The sequence below is a fragment of the Medicago truncatula genome, chromosome 4 (assembly GCF_003473485.1).
Source record: "Medicago truncatula cultivar Jemalong A17 chromosome 4, MtrunA17r5.0-ANR, whole genome shotgun sequence".
Taxonomy (NCBI): Eukaryota; Viridiplantae; Streptophyta; class Magnoliopsida; order Fabales; family Fabaceae; genus Medicago; species Medicago truncatula.
Window position 1 is genome coordinate 222,172 of NC_053045.1, and position 22,781 is coordinate 244,952.

The 22,781-nt window shown below is 32.4% G+C and overlaps 3 protein-coding genes across 4 annotated transcripts; 1 reads left to right on the plus strand and 2 right to left on the minus strand.

Moving 5' to 3' along the window:
• The first annotated feature begins 7,155 nt into the window (after positions 1-7,155).
• LOC25491163 (probable mitochondrial adenine nucleotide transporter BTL1) lies at positions 7,156-10,917 on the plus strand. The gene is made up of 5 exons (XM_013599033.3): positions 7,156-7,436; positions 7,530-7,624; positions 8,528-8,861; positions 9,508-9,745; positions 10,347-10,917. The coding sequence occupies exons 1-5, from the start codon at positions 7,272-7,274 to the stop codon at positions 10,598-10,600; spliced, it is 1,086 nt and encodes a 361-aa protein (XP_013454487.1). The 5' UTR covers positions 7,156-7,271; the 3' UTR covers positions 10,601-10,917.
• Positions 10,918-12,503: 1,586 nt separating this feature from the next.
• Positions 12,504-15,057, minus strand: LOC25491164 (reticulon-like protein B22). Its single transcript, XM_013599035.3, has 4 exons — positions 14,689-15,057; positions 14,453-14,594; positions 14,306-14,375; positions 12,504-12,859 (listed from the first exon to the last, which is right to left on the minus strand). Exons 1-4 carry the CDS (start codon positions 14,898-14,900, stop codon positions 12,741-12,743), a joined length of 543 nt encoding a protein of 180 aa, XP_013454489.1. The 5' UTR covers positions 14,901-15,057; the 3' UTR covers positions 12,504-12,740.
• A 1,150-nt stretch (positions 15,058-16,207) lies between these two features.
• Positions 16,208-20,328, minus strand: LOC25491165 (uncharacterized). Of its 2 annotated transcripts, none has more exons than XM_024781382.2 (5): positions 19,964-20,328; positions 18,692-19,201; positions 17,690-18,094; positions 17,326-17,516; positions 16,208-16,756 (listed from the first exon to the last, which is right to left on the minus strand). In XM_024781382.2, the coding sequence occupies exons 2-5, from the start codon at positions 19,125-19,127 to the stop codon at positions 16,517-16,519; spliced, it is 1,272 nt and encodes a 423-aa protein (XP_024637150.1). In that variant the 5' UTR covers positions 19,128-19,201; positions 19,964-20,328; the 3' UTR covers positions 16,208-16,516. The 2 variants fall into 2 exon arrangements, with proteins under 2 accessions (XP_024637150.1, XP_013454490.1); XM_013599036.3 differs by having other exon boundaries at positions 17,326-17,522; positions 19,964-20,325.
• Between the last annotated feature and the right edge of the window lie 2,453 nt (positions 20,329-22,781).

Sequence of the window (22,781 nt, forward strand, 5' to 3'; positions counted from 1 at the left end):
TCTAATTTTTCTAGGATAATTTTACATTGTAATGTGTTCCTCTAGTCTAGGATTAATTCTCATTTGCATAAACATATTTTGCATGCATAAAAAATTTGCTAAATTCACGTTTTGAACGTACTTTGAAGTGAAAACTATATTTTAAAACGTATATGGTCTTAGTGTATTTTTCAATTATTTTTATGCACTTCTACACTTGTGAATTGATTGAAATGTCATAAAGGACATCTTGAATCAATTTAGTGCAAACATAAAGGTTTGGAGCACTTTTGAATCTATTCAAATCATGTATAAGACCTTTTGAATCAATTCAATCTTCATCGAGATGATTTGAATCGATTCAATTTTCATCCTGAATTAAATCATTCTTCAAACGAACCCAGAATGTATTTTAGTCCCCAAGTCTATTCACACTTACTCTGAATCAATTTAGATAGTGTTTTTTCACAAAAAAAAAATAGTTCTCTCTCTCTCTCTCTCTCTCTCTCTCTCTCTCTCTCTCTCTCTCTCTCTCTCTCTCTCCTCTCTCTCTCTCTCTCTCTCTCTCTCTCTCTCTCTCTCTCTCTCTCTCTCTCTCTCTCTCTCTCTCTCTCTCTCTCTCTCTCTCTCTCTCTCTCCTCTCTCTCTCTCTCTCTCTCTCTCTCTCTCTCTCTCTCTCTCTCTCTCTCTCTCTCTCTCTCTCTCTCTCTCTCTCTCTCTCTCTCTCTCAAAAACCTAGTGAAAACACTTCCTTCAAGAACTTTTTGAGATTGATTCATAGATTAGGGGGATAATTGTTAGGTTGTGTAATGGTTTGATTCTTTCAAAAAGTTTGAGGTGCTGAAGATTCCAAAGGATATAATAACGGTTTATTTTCTCCTCCAACATCTTGAGGGACTTTTCTAGTATATCAACACCGGAGGAATTCAATGGAGCTTATGTCAATGAAGGGATCTTGTTGAAGATTGATCAAGGATTGTATTGAATTAAAGGGTTTAGATTTTGAGTACAAATGATTTGAATTTGGTTCAAGTTTGATGTGATATTGTCATAGTAGATCTAAGTTTTGTCATCTTTGGCGGCAAAAGTTGGCATAATTGGTAAATTGCTTGTAACAAAAACCCTGTAGCACTTTGTGCATTCAACAATCATAATGAAATACGGTGAATTCATTCGCTAAGAGTATATGTACCCCATAGCAAGGACAATCGGGGAAACTAATATAAAATCATGTGTCTTCAATTTGGTTGACCATTTTACTTCTTGCATATTTGATTTGATTTATATTTAATAATCTTGATTGTGATTGAATTTGTTAAAACCTAATTTTCATGATCTAGTCTTTGTTTACAAGTGTTAATCAATCACATAATAGAAGTGCAACTAGCTTGTTCATCATATAATCATAAATCAAATCCTTGTTTATTCTTTGTTAGTGATTTATTGTTGAAAGAATAGCTTTGATTTGTGATTGAATTAGATTTGCAATTTAGTGTATTAATTTTGATGGTAAGACATTAATTCAATGGTGAAAGTCTTATTCAAGATTAATTTTGGTAATCATTTGGTGCAATTGTCACAAATCCAATATTTTTTTTTTTTTTTTTTTTTTTACAAAAGCTAAGATCCAATAGTTAAAATAACTTAGAAAACATGTAAAAAAAAAAAAAAAAAAACAACTTAGAAAACACTTTTTGAAAACCAAGTTTCGTGGAATTTTTTTTAAAGGGAATCTATTCATCGCCTTTTCTAAATCCCTATCATACAAACAAACAACCTAAAAACCTACCAGACAAGGGAAACGGTACAATTTCAATCAGCAACGAAGGTAACATTGATTTTACAAGGGGTCAAATATAAAGGAAAAAATGAAATATAATATGTTTCTTTTTTTAAGAAATCAAAATGAGATATATGATACCAACATACTATTCCTCTAACATAGGGTGTGTCAAAGAGGATAGTCAATAATTACATTAGAGTTTCAGACAGAAAATAAAAACATCAGCCAACACCCAAACATAAAAATGGGTTCTAACACCATTCGTAAAACTTATAATTATAAACGACAAATTGTGATTTGTACCACCAAAAAGAAATAAGCTTGATATTTTTCAAAAGTTGATAAAGTGTGGTATCCTGAGAACGGAAAATTCTCGCATTCTTTTTCTTCCAAATGACCCAAGAGCTTGCATACCATATCGGATACATAAAAGAACACCTTGATCTTGCAAGACCTAAGGACGTACCAAACTGAAGATAGTGATCAGCAATGATTAAGGGGTCAGCTGACTAAACACCTAACCAATGCCCAACAAGCTGGCACACCTGACCAAAAATACTGCAGGATAAGAATAAATGAACATTCAACTCGATCTCCCCGCAACCAGTAATAATGAAATATAATATTAAAAATTAATACACTAATAATAAAAAACTTCATATTAATTTTTATTTATATAACTATATAAGAATGTTGGGCTTAATGATTTTTTCAAGAGTCAAATTCTTCTATAATTAATGTTGTACTAAACATACTAACAATATTTTTTCTTCAATATAACCAATTAAGTTATTAGCAAGAGATGCATCATCCATTTTATATTCAGAATCTCTTCTTATGAAATTGGTCCACTACGGCCAAATTTCTCTCCTACATTTCATAGTCTATATATTGGAATGAATTTTCTTCAGTGGATATCTCTTTGATCTTTTAAAGTGTGAGAATCTACACCATTAAACATTTTATCTCTTCTAACTTCAATGTTTAAATTCTGTGTATTTAACAAGAGGAATATAGTCGATTTTTTTTTGTTACCAGAGGGAAAAATGATTATGGTCGATTGACAGAGTATACAAAATAAATTTTTATTTTAATTTTCAATATTATTTTTATATTTGGCGAACTCGTAACGAGGTAAGGCTGTGTTTGGTAACACAAAAAAGCTAGCTTATAGCTTGTTGGATTAGCTTATAAGCTTGCTTTGATAAAATAAGACGTGTTTGGTAAAAAGCTTTTCTCACTAGCTTATAGCGTTTTTTAAGAAGCTAATCCAAGTAGCTTTTTAGCTTATAGCTTGTAGCTTTTTATACTTTCTTCCCATTTTAACCTTTTCTTAATTTTATTATAAAAAAAATAAAAAAAAACTACCCACTATCTTCTTCAACTAACCATGTTTACCATGTATGGCTTTTTAAATTTTCTTGTCCACTTTTTTGTTTTTTTCTACTTTGCTCATAATTCATATAATATATAATTTTATATAAAATTTATAATAGTGAAGCAAGTTTAGTTAAATAAAATTCATAAAAATAAAATAAAAATTGTTAAATAAAAAAATTCGATTGAATTCATAAATACATTTATTATTTTGGAGATGAAAATAATTTGAAATATATTTAAATATTTAAAAATAAATGTGTTAAGTAATAAAAATTATATATATGATATTAAAAAAAATTAAACAAGCATGTCCTTTTATGTCATTTTATATTTATAGTCACTTCAACAGTTAATTTTACCAAACACTTTTAATTTTAATCAGCTAACTTTTCAGCTATAAACTAGCTTTTCAACTATCAGCTAGCTTATAGCTTTTTTTTTACCAAACACACCCAAGGTAAAGAAGGTAATTTAACTCAGAAAAAATTGATATTCGGTTTAGAATTTTGACTCAAAACTAAAACTAAATTTAATCTTTTTAAACTTCTAAATATCAAATAAAATAATTAAAAAAAAAAAAAAACACTTTGAACATGCCTTTAGGTTTTCTGAGGTTGGAGGAGATGAAAATCGTTTTTTTGACAATGAATACTTCTTATTGACACAAGTAAAATACGTAAATGCCTCCGCTGAATACTTGTTAGTCAAATGACTACAAAGTGCTTCCATCACAGGTCACAACAATACAAACAAAATTTTCAGAAGCATTCAATTCAATTCCTTCTCAATTCCTTTGTGTTTCTTCCTCTAATCTCCTCTTGAAACAAATATGCCTACCCATGAAATCAATTGTTTAATCTTCTTCTTCACCATCACCATCAACAACTTCATCTTGTTCTTGTTTTATGAGATTAACATGAACATTTTTATTGGTTTTTCATGAAGTAAATGCCATGAAAGAGAAGGGTTTGATTTTGAATTCAAATGGAATGAAAAAGAGTTATCAGTGAGTGACCCATTTGATGAATTTGTTGGAGGTGGCATAGTAGCTTGATAAATCTGCTTGTGCATCCATGGATACAAAAAAAATTACCCAATTCAAAAAAATCTTTTTTTTTTTTTCAAAATTATAATAGGTAGTTTCATAAACAACAATAAAAAATACCAATTCAACAAAATGGATTTTTTTTTTAAAATTGAAGTTATGAGTATGTTCAAAAACAGCAATAACAAGAACAAGTACAAACAATGGGTGGAGTGAGAATAATAAGGTATGGATGAAGAAGATGATTTTTGTAGCATATTAGAAAGAGAATGGTTAGAAAGAGAAGGTAGAGGAAAGAATATGAATGTGAATATGTGAATGTTACAGGGAAATTGAAGAAAAATTAAATGCAAGGAAATTGAAGATTGGGTTGGTTCTTTGTACTTAAAAAATTGAAGAAAAGTATTCAGCGGTAGTTAACTACCGCTCAGTGCTAGCGGCTGTTAACTGCCACCGGTTTGCAGAACGGTAGTTAACTACCGCTAGGGGCATTTACGTATTTTATTGAGTAAATAGTCAATTTTCTCCTGAAATTGTAAGTTTCGTCAATTACTTACCCCCCCCCCCCCCCCCCCCCCCCCCCCGAAATTAACAAAACTTCAATTACCCCCCTGAAATTGCATAACGTTAATCAATTTACCCCTCTGTCAGATTTTTTTGTTAACTGTTTACGGTTATGATCAAATAGCCCCCCTGAATTTTTGCACTTATGTGCAAAATGCCCCCTAAACTTAAAAATTTAGATTTTTTTTTCTTACCAAAAATCATACATTTAGTTCTTCAAGTAGTATATTGTACCTATTGTCATAAAATTTTTATTCACAAGAAAATGAATGAATATATGCCAAAGAAATCACGGTTTTGTCATGTGCAGCCTTTTCATTCATATTTCATATTTATCAACAACCCTTGTTTCTTCTTCCTTATGTAGATATTAACCTATGAATTTTCTTTATGGACACACAATTATCAAAGACTTGTGTACTTTATGACTGCATACTCTAACATAATTACCAACTTGTGTAAAAAAAAGTCTTCAATATATATATATATATATATATATATATATATATATATATATATATATATAAAACACATGAGAGTAACATACCTTCCATAAAGATTTATCAGCAATGCTATATGGTACGAAAAAATGCACGTACGGAAATAGACGAATGTTCAACTTGTCCAATTTTTATGAAATTAAAAACTGATATAGTATGCTTTGACGGAAATCATGGGTAATGGCTAATAAAAAGCTTGTCAATTATAACATGAGAAGTATTGAAACAACCAATTTACGGAATACATGGCTGAATGGCAAGCAATAACTACTTTCGTTAATTTTCGTGCTCACCGTCCCGTACTATTTATCATTATCCAAGATTTATATGACCAATAGCTGCATAAACATACATTCCATACATATTTATATGATCAATAGTTGTTAATTTGTTTGCCTTTAATATCTTGAGTCAAAGATAAAAAAAAATATAAATTTTTCAAGTTTAAGGGACATTTTGCACATAAGTGCAAAATTTTAGGGGGGTATTTGATCATAACCGTAAACAGTTAACGGAAAAACGTTATGCAATTTCAATGGGGTAATTGAAGTTTTGTTAATTTCAGGGGGGTAATTGACGAAACCTACAATTTCAGGGGGAAAACTGACTATTTACTCTATTTTATTTGTGTCAATAGGAAATATTCATTGTGAAAAAAGCAATTTTCAGAGGAGATTATTGAATGGTCTTTTGTGCAGGTGAAGCTCAAATACGGGCCTTATTGAATTAATGAATTGGACTTTTAAGTCTCTACCTATGAAAAATCTTCCATGCAGCCTCCACAATTAGACGTCCTACCCTCCATAAAACATATGAAATCGTGATTTTACCCTTAACAATTTTCAAATATTTATATTTATGTGATGAGATGTGATTACTTTTAAAAAACTCAAATTCTAAATTTTATAGAATAAATTTTATTCTAAAAAAAAAAATTAGTTTGAGTTTCTCAAGTTTTGGAATTTAAATTTGTCAAGAAAAATATATTAATATTTTTACTTTCTTTTGTTTGATATTTTGAAAAACTATATTTTTTTTAGAAATTGCACAAAAAGTAAAAAAATAAATTGTAGTCGAAAAGCATAAAATACTTTCTTTTAAATCCCCCTAAAAAAAGTTATTGTGAAAATTGTGTACTGAGGGTATCAATATCGGTTGTTTTTCAGAGTGTCTTTACAAATAACTACACCACTATGTTGCAGTGTTACCACTATTTCACTTATAAGCATAGTAGTCGAACCTAGCATTGTGGCTATGTACGAAAACGTTTCTTTTCTACTTTTTTGGGTGTAAAAAATAACTTAAGATTAGAATATGATCTTAAACTATAAATGTGAAATATATTGGAAGATTTTGGGATCCATTTAAGAGTTAAATACTTCTAAATTATACGAAGAAATTTTGAAACGAAAGGCAAGAATGTGCACGTGAACTGATCTAAAAAATTTAAAATTACGATCTTTGTCTTTGACGAAAATCAGGATGGATAAAGAGTTAAAATCAGTGGACCTTGATTGATTCTTATGTTTCGTTTTTTTCTCTCATTCATAACAATAAACATTATCATTAAGAGTTTTAGACGAGTGTTACAGACTGTGGTCTATTTAAGAGTTTTAGCTAAGTGTTATAGATATTTAAAAGAAATATAGTTGAATTGTTTAAATAATTGAAAAATATGAAATAATATAAAATATTATGAGGTTCATTATACCATCAAATTGGTTGATATTGGATATTTTTGTGATTTATTTAGAGTGGACCACTTAGTTTAGTTATTGAGTTTTACTGCATTGTATACACGTGCACATTTAGTTTAGTGCATTGTATACACGTGGGGAAGGTAGTGAAAAAGTAAGTACATGCAATTGAGATGAGATGAGATGAATCAAACGGCTTCTAGGGTTTCACATTGACCAAACCCTGTTCTGTTCTGTTCTGTTCTGTACTTTACTTTACTTTACTTTTGTTGTTCGAAACTAAAACGAACCAAACACAAACACAAAGAAGAAGAAGAAGAAGAATGTCGTCAAACACAAAAACCAATACCCTTTCTTCATCTTCTTCGTCTTCTTCACTCTCTCACGAGCAAAAGAGCAATGGTGTGTTTGGTGATGTTTACGCCATCCTGAAAGACGTTGATATTCTTCCCAACGCTTTTCGATTTCAACTTCCTCACCAAGCACAGGTCGATGATATATACTCTACTTTCATTTTCATCAATTTCTGTTCTTCTTAATTCATAATAATAATTGAATTATTATTATTTTGTGTTGTGCAGGATTTTTTAGATAAGAGAGAAGTTCGTGAGTTTATGAGCGGCGCCCTAGCTGGTGCTATGACTAAAGCCATTCTTGCTCCTCTTGAAACCATCAGGTATTCTATTGCATGCTCCATAATTTGATTCCCACTCCCACCTTAATGCTAACAATTACTTTTTTTGGTAGAACTGTAGCACTGTTTTTGCATGTCAGGGTTGGATTCCAACCCGAGAAGAGATATATTAACATGGTTTATCATGCTAACAATTACTAACAATATCAACCTTGGCCATTTAAATTATGAAGTGTCCAAGTGAGTAGTACATGACAGTCTTCTGGACTATATATTGTGTTTTATAGTTTATGTTCCTTTACAAATGTATTAATCATATACATTTATACATAAACCATCCAATCTTTTCAAATAGCCGCCCTATAGAGTAGCCGTATGTGATTTGGTACAAAGTATTCTCAAATAGTGACTATTGCAACTTGTCTTGATAACTCCTACCAGTGTTGTCTCATAGAAACTATGCTCTAGCTATATCACTATTACATAGCAGAATTTGAACCAGTAGCTAGCCATTGTTCCGCGATATGCTATTTAGTACAAAGTATTGTCAAATAGTGGCTATTTCACGGTACTGTAACTCTGTAGCACATCGGAGTTTGAACAAACAGCAATTTTTCGCTATCCACAATTAACAACACTGATCCCTTCCTTATTGACCACAACTTTTGTATTTATTATCACTTTCATTGCTACCCCTCCAGTATTGATGGTATTCATGAGCATGTTTTTGGATCTCTTTCTACGCTGTACCACTATAACGTAGGATAACTTGAACAAAGTTTTATTTTCCGCTATCTACGGTTGACAACTGAATGTAATTATGTAATTGGATAAAGATACAAATAATGTAAAATCTAAGTAAGGCTTCAATTTTACATTCAAACAAAGTTGCCAACTAGCTGTATGCGTTCGTGGAATGTTTTACATTATTATTTCAACATGCAGGACAAGAATGGTAGTTGGTGTTGGGTCGAGAAATATCGCAGGTAGTTTCGTTCAGGTTGTAGAACAGCAGGGATGGCAAGGATTGTGGGCTGGAAACATGATCAATATGATTCGTATAGTTCCCACACAAGCCATTGAGTTTGGTACATTTGAGTGGACAAAACGGGGGATGGCATCACTGCAAGAGAAATGGGAACAGAATGAATCTCCTAAGTTGCAGATAGGTTGCATCAATCTGAGCTTGTCTTTATCTTGGATTTCACCAACTGCCGTGGCTGGGGCAGCTGCAGGAATTGCTAGCACACTTGCATGCCATCCCCTAGAAGTTTTGAAGGTATCTATCTTATTTGAATGTTTAAGATAACGAATTAGAAATGCAAAATAAATAAATTGTATAAATTGTCTTTGGACGTCAATCGATATCATATACTCCCTCCGTTCCTTAACGTATGCCGTTTTTATTATTTTTCACCGGTTATCAAGGATGAGATTTTCTAATAATATTGTTCCTATTACCCTCATCTTCCACTTTTCCCGCTTCATCCATTTAATCTCTCTCCTCATTAAGGTCCTAAAGAAAAAGGAACGTTAACAACAAAATATGCTACACTAATTTATTCTATAGTGAAACAATTAGGTATCAACATATGTCATTAATTTTACTTTGGCAATAAAATAAGCTTTTGAGGAGTGGATGTACGATAATAAGTTTCTCTTTAAACTTCTCAAATAATTAATGAGAGGTAAGGGTAGAAATGATTAATGAGAGACAAGGGTAAAAAGTAACCACATAAATACTTCAAACGACATTTATTAAGGAACGGAACGGAGGGAGTACTCTTATGTATCGTTGAGTTAATAATGACCAAAACATCATACCAAAAACAAAATAATGACCAAGACACGAAGATATTGAACTTGGCTTTCTTCTATTTTGCTCTCGTTTTTAATCCTAATTCTCTTTGGATTTGTTATTCCAGGATCGGTTAACTATAAGTCCTGAAATATACCCTAATTTGGGTGCTGCAATTAGAAATATTTATAAAGATGGTGGTATCGGCGCTTTTTATGCTGGTTTATCACCTACTCTTGTTGGCATGCTTCCATACAGTACCTGTTATTATTTCATGTATGACACAATAAAGAAATCTTACTGCCTGACCAAAAATAAGAAGTCTTTAAATCGTCCGGAGATGCTTATAATTGGAGCTCTATCAGGTGAGACATTCTCTATGTTTCTCTTTGTTTACAGCTCTTTGGTTTGCTCTGTCCCGTACACGATCAACCAATCATATTGTAGGAACCATATGATGGCATGAAATATTTATATTTATGAAATTTTTTGCTAGCAGCTGTTTGCTTTGTCTCGTCTCCTACTGACTGTTTTTATAACCCAAAGGCAGAGACATAGTTTGTCAAGGTGTTTGTTTCTAGCTTTTGCGCGTCTTGTGCAGGCTTTGCTCTTAATAAAATTTGCCGATTAAAAAAAATTGTCAAGGTGCACTGGTTTTAATCGTATATCTGATGAATGGAGACAGGATAGTGATACCATGTACTTGGCAATGTATTTTTCCAAAGTTTCTCTTTATGCATATTTTTCTTTGCCATTTATGTGTGTCCTTTTTAAGCTTCATATCTATGCAATACGACACGTGTACTTGGCAATGTATTTTTCCAAAGTTTCTCTTTATGCATATTTTTCTTTGCCATTTGTGTCCTTTTTAAGCTTTATATCTATACAATACGACACGTGAACTAAACTTTTGTACACAGCGATACAAATTGATTCAGGCTAATGGAATTTTTTTTGCACACCCAGGTTTTACTGCCAGTACAATTAGCTTTCCATTGGAGGTAGCTAGAAAGCGTCTGATGGTCGGAGCATTACAAGGTAAGTGCCCACCAAACATGGCAGCAGCATTGTCGGAAGTTATTCGAGAAGAAGGTCTGAAGGGTCTATACAGAGGTTGGGGTGCAAGCTGTTTAAAGGTAATGCCATCCTCTGGAATCACCTGGATGTTTTATGAAGCATGGAAAGACATACTGGTTGTCCAGAAGGGTATTTCCTTATAGTCTTAATAAGGATGACTGGGTTTTTCATCTTTTTGAAATTAAGAAATACTGTAACTTCATACCGGGTTTCAAAAATTGGATGACTATTTCACAATGACAATGGTCACTCCTACTAACCAGGTAGTTAGCCGAGCTTGTAATTTTGAGGTTTCGATTTTGATTTGCGATGACCTCATCAAAAGAGAAAGGATGAGTAGGGAGGAGTTTTATGTACTTCTGTTTCTTTCCCTCATAACTCCAATATGCAATCTAATTGTATCGGTTCTCACCATATAATGTTTCCGACTCTCTTGAGTAAAAATATATATATGGTCCAATGATTTTGTTAAAATTAGGGAATATAAATAAATGCACACAATCAGAAGATCTAAGTAGTAATAGAGGTTATTATAAAGAAACAAAAAAAAAAGTAATAATAGAGGTTATGTTGTGTATAATGCATCAGCATATTCTTCAATACGTATTTATGATGATCATTTAGCCATGTTGATTCTTAATTCAGCTATGAGTTGATTTTTAATTATAAATTATTGTCGCTCGTCATTACTCTAGGGATAGATTTTCTCCATTAGAATTCTCCATTTTTTTCTCAATTGTAGTGTTTCAACCATAGAACTCAATTTTCTCTTTTTTCGTTATAATTGTATCTGTTCTCTCATGTTTGATTTAGATGTTGTCACTAGAGAATTGCAATGGAGAGAATATATTCTGCATAACTCGTAAGATGTATAACTAATACTGTTGCATCTAATTCGATTCTAATCTGTACGTTGTTTTTTCTGTTTTTTTTTTTTTTTTTTTTCACTACAAAGCGAATGTATGTTTTGAGTTACAGCACCAATGCATGATTTAGTTTTAGAACCATACCCTGTCTAATAGATTATGCATCCTGTTGTGGCAATAGTTGTTGTCTTTGAGCATCGGAAATCAACCAAAATTTTACGACTACGACTGTTTTCATTTACAAAAGAACGTGAGAAGAAAAAAAAAATTGATTATCACCTAAAGCATACCAAATGCCTATATTTGCATTGCAATAATTTAAAACAAACTTTTTAAAGTAGTCAAATTAGTCCCTCTACCAAGTTTTTGCAATAGCACATATCGAGGTTCGTAATTTTGTATTTCTCATGAGACATTGCCCTGATTCTGTGTAGATGTGGTATGACTTGGATGTTGCTCTCTTCCAATCTTGAATCTTTTGACCCAGAAAATGTGTTGTACATAACTTATCTCAAGTGTTGGATTATCATTCCAAAAAAGTAGAAAAAGCATTTGATTAAGTAAGATCACATCACGGTGGAGTCACTACTGCACAAGATGGTTCCCCGCTCCCTTAGCTCCACGGTGGTGTGCAAGCCACTGCCGCCACACTATATGAATGCTCATCTTAGCCGCGCCACCATCTCATTATGCCACAAGGTTTCTTGCGATTGATCTCCTCCACTACTGCTTGCAGCAGCAGACGGTATGATTAAGCAATGACATATCCAAGAAAGCATACCTCTCAAACAGAGCGAGACACTCACTCAACCTCCTCAAAGAGCACTCAAACCACCAGATTCCTCCTGCTCCATCATTCTCTTTGTTGCAGTAATAACAACCCCATCTGTGTGAACTTTTCTGCTTTTGGTGTGATAATAGCATGGGGCAGTGATGCAACCAATGTTGTGTCCAAAAATATTGATATTTTAAGCGAAAAACATTATTCTTATATGATGTAATTGGTTCTCAACTTCTCGTCCATTTAAACTGCAAATAATGGGAATTATCTTTTAGGGGTTCAGCTTTGCTCCATTTATTTTGCTTCAATTGTTAAGAGAACATCAAAGTAGTCCATTGATATACTAATGACATCAAAATAATCCATTGATAAAAAAATTTGAACATTGCACGACATCGATTTGGTTGTAATAAATTGTATCTTTTGAAATAGTAAGACTCAATTGACTATATAAAATGTAACAATCTTTTGATGACCACCAATTCATTCTCTGAAAACCTTGATATTAAAATGGAAGTTTACTCCTAATAGTTTCTTTTGGAATGCTATATTCACAATATTATTCACAAGCTTTATTTTAATATAACAACAGAATCACCCTAACCATGAGAGAAAAAAATGTACAAAATGAACAGGTTACATGATTGTGTCTTGTTCTTCACCAGTATCATTCCTTCTTCCCAAGAACCAAGCTAGACACGAGCTGATTGATTGAGAACATTCCGCGAACATGTAAAGACAAAACAAGCACAATCCTGTATTAACAAAATGTTAGTAATACTCTACAACCATTATGAGCATTGAACCCAGACAGCTGAACATGGAAACAATGAAAATAGTAAAGCTCCCGGCCTATTGATAGATGATAAAAGGACATGTTTTTCGTTGTACCCACTTAAATCAAGTCATAAACATGAAAGATCCATTTTACTCAGTTCATTCTTTTTTTTTTAATTAATGTGGGATGTTTACAGTTCTTAGAGACTGTTCCAAACAATACAGGTAACGTTGTGTTATGTACTGTTATTCATCACAGCTACCACTAAGCGAGATTCATAAAAATTGATGACATCAACGGCGACCTCAACATCATTCAAAACTCATCAATTACATGGTTTAGACATTCCAAAAGTAAATAGTTAGTGAAGTGAAAAGAAAAAAAAATCAAGGTTTGATATACATCACAATCACACTCATGATTAGTTATACATATGCGTGTAATATCTGTTGATTTATTCTTAAATGGTTGTTAATGCTCACTCTAAAGTAAGTTGTTAACTTTAGGGGAATTAAATCTCAATACAAGACATCATAAATATTCACCACAATAAACTTGTGAACACTAGAGATGCTATGAAAGTGATCCAGCATCTAACTATTTATGTTTTTTAAGAAAAAGGAAAAGCAGATTGACTAACATACATGCAAATATTTCTATTCAACATAAAGAATTAAAATTCGATTGATTGTTGTTCTAAAACCTTTCCCCTATCTATTATAGGATGGAATTAGGCCCTGTTTGGATTGAGCTTATGAAAATAAATAGAATTTTATATATCTTCATAAGTTGTTTTTTCATAAACTACCTTAACAAGCTTATGAATAATAAATAAAACTTATTTATTTGCATAAGTTGTTTTGCATAAGCTCAATCCAAACAGGCCTTTAATTTTACTAGGTGAGTACTTTAACTTTTCGTAATGTCCAATATTATGTTCTTACCGAAACTAGAAAGCCAAAGCAGCCTTGTCATTCTAACTTAGAAAGGAAACACAAGGGCTCTGACCTCCAGTCCTATTGATCAGAAGCTTGTCTATTTGAATTATTACTTTCAAATATTTAAGTAAACTCTGGATTTTCATATACTAAAGATAATTAGATATAAATTACGTTTTTACATTCAGTTTTAAGCTTAGTAAACAAAACTGTAGCCAAATTAAACCCACATTGCAGGTCTTGTTTCAAGTAAACATAAACAAACAAAAACACAAAAAATGGTAAAATGGTGCTCTATTGACCCTGAAGGAGTATGATTCCAGTCTCCAGTGTTTGATCCCTGGAAATACCAAACTCCCCCTCCCCCTAAAAAATAGGCTTTATTGAATCTGCAAACTTCAAAGTTGTTCTAACTAACTAACTAACAAGAATTCTACTAGAAGATTAGATAAAAGAATGAAATAAAAAAGTAGAAAGGTACAAACCAGCATAGGCGATAGTAATACCCAAAGCCAGTCTTCCAAGAGCAGATAATGCATAAAGGCAAAGAATGACCTGTAATGTAATGTAATGATTGGTAGATGAGTTTGAAGTTAGAAATAGATATAGATAATAGATATAGATATAGAAACCTTAAAAAAGAGTCTCTTGTCATGACCAGTAGCAGCAACCCTCAAAACAGATTCAGCGGCACCGACAGTATTGGCGAAAGAAGCAACAATAGTATTAGCTGTATCTTGAGAAATTTGCCACTCAAGAGGATCAACAGGAACTCTGAAATTGTAGAAATTAAAGAAATATTGAAATGAATGAAACCCTAATAATTGAATTGAATTGAATTGAATTGAATTGAATTGAAGAAACATACTGGATTGTCATTTGACGGAAGAGAAGACCAAGAATGGCAAGAGAACAAAGAAGAACAATGAAGACATCAGAGAAAAGAGAAACAATAGCAGAATTCTTGAAAGCGCAATGATAGTAAACAAGTGTGCCGCATACCAACGCAATAATCGCTTTCCCAATTTCAATTCTTTTTCTTTCAACAACAACTACCTCGCTACTGTTACTATTCATCATATCTTTCTACTTTGCAACAACAACAATTTCTTATTTCTAAGTTTACAACAACAATTCTCTCTACAGCGCCAGCGCCAGCGTTCTTCTTCTTCTTCTTCTTCTTCGAAAAGCCGTGGTTCTTCTAATTTTGTTTTCTTCTTAGTCAAAGGAACACCAAATATTTTAATTCCAATTTTAATCCCTTCTTTTCAACATTTTACACTTTATTTCTTCATCATATTTTTAATTTCATTTTTTTTTAAGTGATCATGTGATACGTTTTAGATAAAAACACAATACTTGTATTCACCAAAAAGACACATTATTTGTCTTCATAAGCAGCTTCCATAAACATTATTTTTTATTGCAAAAGATAAAATATCGATAAGTTAGTTATAAGTTGTTTTTATATAAGGGGGTTTGAGTAGTTCAACCGATTTGAACTACGATAAATGAGTTGGAGGTCATGGTACAAAAGAAGGCAAAGCCCAAAGGAGTAAAATATTAATCTAACAATTTAAGAGGAAAAGTAGTAGATTCGCATGGATAACTTTGCCTTATGAATTGGGAATTGAAAAAATCTAGTTGTCTCATCTTGACCACCAAGTTGTTCAAAATGAGAGCAACCTAACCTTCTAATCTATTTGACTTGGTTAGGTTGTATATTCAAAATGAAATACTAACAATTGTTCTAAGATAAATAAAAATAAAAAAAACAGAAAATATTACCATGAAAGTTGTATATTCAATTTTGTCATCCATAATGTTATTATGTTTACAAGGATTGATTTGACCCTGTTTGTATTTCACTCATGTGTAATTTTCATATACTATGCAAAGTATATAATCAATTGTACTATAGTTAAAATGTGAAGAGTTCTTTTCCACATAAAGGTTGTCTTTTATTTCCAAACACTAATTAGTATGACCCTTAATGATCATTCAATGCATTCAAGAAAATCATCCAACAGAAGTAGGTATAGTATTAATTAAGACACCAGCAGTGATAGCTTGTGAACCACTATGTGTTAAGAATAATCTCATTCTGCTTACAAAATTACGTTACTACATAAATTTTGCAGCAAGTTAGCTTAGAAACTATAGAGAGGGATGATGATAAATCAAACTGTGTAGCCAATCTTGCAACAAATCACACGGGAAAGCGACTCCTGTAACTTTAAACAACCCTTGGATAATATGGTTTTTAAATCAAATTTGACTGTTAACACTCTGCCAAAGCACAGCATTTCTGCTAATACTTGCCATTTTTCAAATGTGTATCCAAACACAGTTAATCTCTCACATTCCAAAGGCAATTCTAACGCGTCTTTATCAACACTAACAACTGCAGCTGCAAATAGCCGCAAACGTGTTTCTTTAACTTTCCAAACATAGCTAAATCACAAGTCTAAGAACCAACAAGAGTAATCCATAATGATGTACGTTACACTAAGAATTATACAAAAAGACAGCCTAGAAACTCACAAATATTACAGAACAATAATACATTTGATATAGCAGAAAAGCCTTGCTATGCCCTGTCATACTCACATAATCCACAAACCTTCCCTAGACATCCTAAACAAGCAGCTTCAGCAACATTTATCATTCATAGCGTAAAGAACTAAAGACTGCGATTAGCAAGGGAATAGAATGGGGCATGGATCCCTCTCTAACCTATTATTTGATAAATCAAGTTTTTTCATCTTTTCTTCACACCAAAACAGCTGTTCTCTAGTCATCCTAGTCATTCTTAGAACCCTTGATAAGATTTTCGCGTCAATAAGGCCAAGCAATAGTTGAACATCTTCATGCTTCTGGGGCCAAGAATTTTTTCTCCAACCCTTCTTCCTTAGCTCCTTCAGTTTCACCACTTTCTGCATTTAAATGAAAATAATGTTCCCAATATCTTAACCAAATAATAACTGATTATCCATGAAGACAAGCACTAAATCAAAATAAATAGCTAAACTTCCAACTTCATCTTTAACAATAGAAAAGTAAATTCTGGACAACAGAATTTGCTAAAGATGGCAGTGCATAAAACTTTAGATCATGGGCAGTAGGAACTAAATATTGATAGACCTATAAAACCAAATTCTATTTCATCAAAACAAGAAACCCCCTCCAAATAAGCTGTCCTGCACTTGGATTAAAAGCAGAAAAGGTTCTCAGATCCTCAAAGTATAACCAATAGTTAACATATATTTGCTGATAATAAGCCTGATTAGCATTTAACCATTAGAACAAGCATATTAAAGAAGAACCATTTGGATCAAACCTTAAAAGTTAATCATATAGCAATTTATGTAGATAACTAGAATTAATAATACGGAGTGCAGTGTAACATTCTAAAAGCTAAATAGATATCTGTGTGCTTAAATGTTGACGAATATATAATATAAAATTCCAAAGTTGGATCACAAGGTAAAGAATCAGAATTTACCTTCTCAAGAGTAGACTGAACCTGTTGTAGAGGAGTGGCGAGCTGATTCTGATTTCCAAACAGGTTGATAACACTTGACTTTTTCTTGTCCCTTTTCAGGAATAGACGAAAGGTAAGGATAGAGTTTTCAATTATCCTGATAAGATCTGGAGCAAGAACTCTGATGTCTGACTCATCTGTTATTTCATGATCTGAACCTGAATCCATTCATTAGCTGGAACACTTAATCATACAAACATAAACATCAGAAACATAAATGCAGAATTACATTACAAAATGACCAATATTTCTTTTATACTAATAACTTCAGGAACATCCATGGGGCAGGCCACATATGAGTTTAGATGATTTACAGAAAATTCACCTCGTATATTTGGAACCTGAAGTAGTTTAGGCAAAGTGTTCCTTGAGCGAGCATAAATTTCGGGTCGAGGGCCCTGCTCAAAAGGTTCATTTTCAATAAACCTTTGCAATAGAACCTGAAATTGTTGAAACTCCTGAGCGCTACGGCTGTAACAGGTAGGATTCTCATGTTGCCATGATATCTTATAACTCATATGAGAGTATTGACAATGAAGAGCCTCCCAAGTCAAGCATATTTGACCTACATATGCCGTTTCAATATCCAAGTAGGGAATATTTTCAGGCTCTTGAAGATGTTCAGTCTCATCATCAGGTCCTTCAAATTTTTTCAAGGAAAGACACCGAAGGGGAGATGCCAACTTCTTTGATGTAGATCTTGGAGATGGAGTTGAAGTGTTCTGTGAACCTGACACAGAGAATATGTTTCGTATTATGAGATTTGATAAATGTGGACAGGAAATAACAGAAATAGTACATTTTGTTAGCAACTGGATTTTTTATGTGTTAAAAGATAAAATGTTGATAACTATCTTCGACTATAACACATTTGATAAACTGACATTATATTCAGATTAGGCATGTTCAAACTGTGGAACATAACTCCCTAAACTCCAATTAAAATCAGGATTATGTTGGTGTTGGGATGATGAAGCACAACTCTCCTATCCTCGAAGTTATTAATGAACTGAAAAGAATCCAGGCAGCATCCAAGTTTCAAAATGCCAGCACCCGTTTAAGCATCATGCAACTCATGTAGCAGGAATAATAATTAAAACTCTTGTGAAAATCAATTTCTGATTGATAGGATATCATGATACTTATTAAGTTATTAAAAAAAGTGGATATAATGACACTTTAAAGATCTAAATATGGGGTAGGTTAAAAATGATTTTATCATTACCAACATAAAATAAATCCTGGATTTTTTCTTCTATTGTAATTTTTTACTTTTTTCATTACCCTCCCCTTTCATCTAAAAAAGAAGCAAGAGCTAAAAAACTACCTTTTCCAATTTCACCAAGATGCTGCACATTCATCCGATCAAAGAATAACATTCTTTCACAGTACTTCTCAAAAACAGCATCAAAGCCTCGCCACCATTGCTGGCCTTCTGCCTCCACATCCCTCCATTCATTTGGTACCGTCTCTCCCTCTTCCTCTTCATCCTCCCCTTCCTCCAGACACGAATCTTCTTCAGGAATCAACACCATAAAACTGTTTCTTCTCAATTCCTTGAGCCTCCTCTTTACCTCATTGGTAATAAAATCATCATCGTCCTCAGCATCAGCACAAGAATCTGCATTTTCTGATTTACACTGATCAGGATCACCAGTGCTAGGCTTTGGTTCCTCAGGCTCAGACACTGCCTTGTCTACCAAATCTTTTACCACACCTGCTTTCTGAGATTTTCTAAATTTTTTTATCTTCAAAAAATCCATGCTTTACCACCTTACCTTTCAAAAACAAACTAACCAGGCCACAGCCCAATACTACAAAGAATTTAGATTAAAACCTACAATCACATCAAAACAGAAAGAGAATGAGTACTATTGATAACTAACAGACCAAAGTAATAATAATAGACAATAGTGTAGCACCAACCCAATCAACAGTGAGTTTTTGCTTAACAAAAATGAGCTAAAAAACAAGAAATTGAAACGAAGAAAACAACCTTTTAACTTGATCAAAGGCCTAAAAGCCAAAAATAAAGCAACTTCCATTACAAGACATTAATGCGATCTAATTTAGTGATGGTTAGTGTGATCTAATGGTGAAGTTATCACATACATACCTATTGGGCTTAACTCATACTTACAAATCCGATTTGTAAGGCGAAGGTTGTGACCCTTTATAAACTCTTATCAAGAGTCGAGAGTCCTATCTTTTTTCTATGTGGGAGTTGGGTTTTTCCCATTACACTCTGTCACACAGACCACTATTGGGATTGTTGCGTGTACATAAATAGAGGGTGGCCCGATAGATAGGCTTTGATAATACCATCATGGAAATACATCCTTTTCAAGTTACATAGATCACACATGAATGACATTTCAAAAACAACTTAAAAGAAAGGTGCTGAAAAGAAAGTAGATTCACAGTTCCAAAAAGAAAAGATAATTGATTATTTAGTTTGTTTTTGTCTACCTTTGGCGTAAAACATGGAAAACAATGAACATTTAGAGAGATCAAAGGCGGGTTGCATGCATTGAAGTTGTACAAAAGTAAATCAATTTAAAGAGAAAATGCAAAAGGATGAATAAAATGAGAAACATACCTTAAATAAGACAGAGCAAAGATGAAGATCAATCAATGTATGAGGAAAAGAAAACCCTAGCTTAACTTAGCTGAGTTGAGCTTTAGCAAGGAGAGTGATAAATGTTAGAGAGAGAGTCTATGTGATTTGTTTGAAATATCATTTCCCAATGAAAGAAAGAAAGAAAGAAAAAGAAAAGTTAAAACATAAAAAAAATGGTAGTAAATGCGTTTATTAGCATTAATGTAATTAATGGGATGGAAAAGGAACACGAAAGCCTATGAAGAGAGAGAGAGAGAGAGTGAACAGAAAGAGTAGAGAAGACAGTGTCGTCGTACGTCAGAGGAAGGAATATTGTCAGAATGCCGCGCTTAAAACTTGTTTTGATTTTCTCTTTCTAAATTCAATCTTACTACTAGTAAAGCCTAATCTCTTTTCCACCTCTTAAACTTATTTAATTTCAATATTCTTAACAGATATTTTAACAACATACCTCTAAATTTTATATTTTAGACTAACACATATAAGTGTATGTTTAAGTAAATAGTCAATTTTCCTGTAATTTTCGTTAATTACCCTTTTAAAATTAACAAAATTTCAATTACTTTTTTGAAATTGCATAACGTTAATCAATTTACTTCATCCGTCAAATTTTTCTGTTAGTGACATTTGACTATTTACGATTATGATCAAATACTTCCTTGAAATTTTGCATTTATGTGTAAAACGTCCCCTAAATTTGAAAATTTATATGTTTTTTCCTTATCAAAAATCATACATTCACTTCTTCAAGTAGTATATTGTACCTATTGTCATCAAAATTTTATTCACAAGAACATGAATGAATATATGCCAAAGAAATAATGATTTTGTCTTGTGGAGCCTTTTCATTCATATTTCATATATATCAACAAGGAGCAAGATAATTTTTTACAAAGAAGGTAAAACTAAAAATCAAACATTAAAAAGATATCAAGCTGTTGAAATAAACCAAGACAAGAATGTCATAGCAGCAGAAAATTGATATCTATCACATAAAGTTTGCAGGACGATGTGATCTACCGGCTTCATGCAGAAGATCTGTGACACAATCTATTTAATATGTTGCAGCTAATAGATATGACATTTCTTACATTATAAAATTTATATCATTAATTAAGTTGCAAATTCACAAACCTAAGTCTTGTTTCTTCTTCCTTCTGCAGATATTAACTTATGAATTTTCTTTATGAACACATAATTATCAAAGACTTGTGTACTCTTATGACTGCATAGTCTAACATAATTACCAACTTGTGTAAAAAAAATGTATATATATTTTTTTCGACAGAACATATGTATATATTTAAAACACATGAGACTAACATACCTTCCATAAAGATTTATATGACCAATAGCTGCATAAACATACATTCCATAAAGATTTATATGATCAATAATTGTTAATTGTTTGCCTTTAATATCTTTTAAGTCAATGATAAGAAAAAAATATATAATTTTTCAAGTTCAAGGGACATTTTGCACATAAGTGCAAAATTTCAGGGGGAGGAGGGTATTTGATCATAATCGTAAACAGTCAAATGCTACTAACAAAAAAATTTGACGGATTGGATAAATTGATTAATGTTATGCAATTTCAGAGAGGAAATTGACAAAATTTACAATTTCAGTGGGAAATTGCCTATTTACTCGTTTAATATTACTATAGGCATGTCAGAATCATGGTGACATGTTTTAATTTTGCAAATGATATAAAGTGAAGTTTTTGAAAAATCACGATTAGTCATATTCATCGTGATAGCAAATATAGACTAAGTGTCTGTTTGGATTTAAATTGCATCACGTTGAAATTAGGGGTGACAAAAATACTCATGTCCACGGGTGTCCGTGGGTAAAATCCATTATGGGCACAGGGTGGGTAGCTAAACGAGTATCCACGGGTATTTGACTACCCATTATTATATGGATACGGACACGGATTTGATTGTATCCATACCCATGGGTACACATACCCTATAATAAATTAAGTAAATTACTAAAATATCCTTATATATCTTATATTATTACTTGTGGTTGTAATTACCTTATTGAAGGAAATTTTAGTGCCCATCTAAAATTCCTCACTAATAACCTATTTTTATTTTTTGTTTTTTTAATTTATCTTATTAAGTTTATCGTTTCCACTTCATTCACGTCATAAAACATAATCTATGGATTATGTGATTTATGAAATTTTGTATGGATGTTTAAAAGTTGAAGTCTTTTGGTAATTAAAAAAAGTTTTTATTTGTACAAAAAAATAAATAAATTCAAAAATCCATGGGTACCCATGGATCCCTCAATACCCACGGGTACCCGCATAGTGGGTACCCATGAGCGTACGGGGTGGACACGGGTACCATATTTATCCAACAGGGCGGGGACGGGTATCATACTATTCGCATCCATGGGTACCATTGACATCCCTAGTTGAAATATTGTGTTTCAAAACAACGAAATTGTGAAAATTGCGAAGCAGTTATTTGGAGCTTCTTGATGAACGTGTTTTTTTTTTTTGCCTTTTCATCGTTAAAGGAAACACAGTGTAACTAAATTAGATAGTTTTTATTCAATTTTGGATTCAAATCAAACACACCTAATATCAAAAGAACATTCACTGTTTAACAATGACTAATCTCCGCCATGAAACATATGGGGTATATAAGATAAGTTCTCACATCCCAATCATATTTTTTGTTATATACATAAGTTATGTATAGAACCCCTAACCACGTGTTTAAGAAGTCTAAATTTCTTATTACTTCAACAAATTCATCGTTGGTAAAGATACTTGACTTTT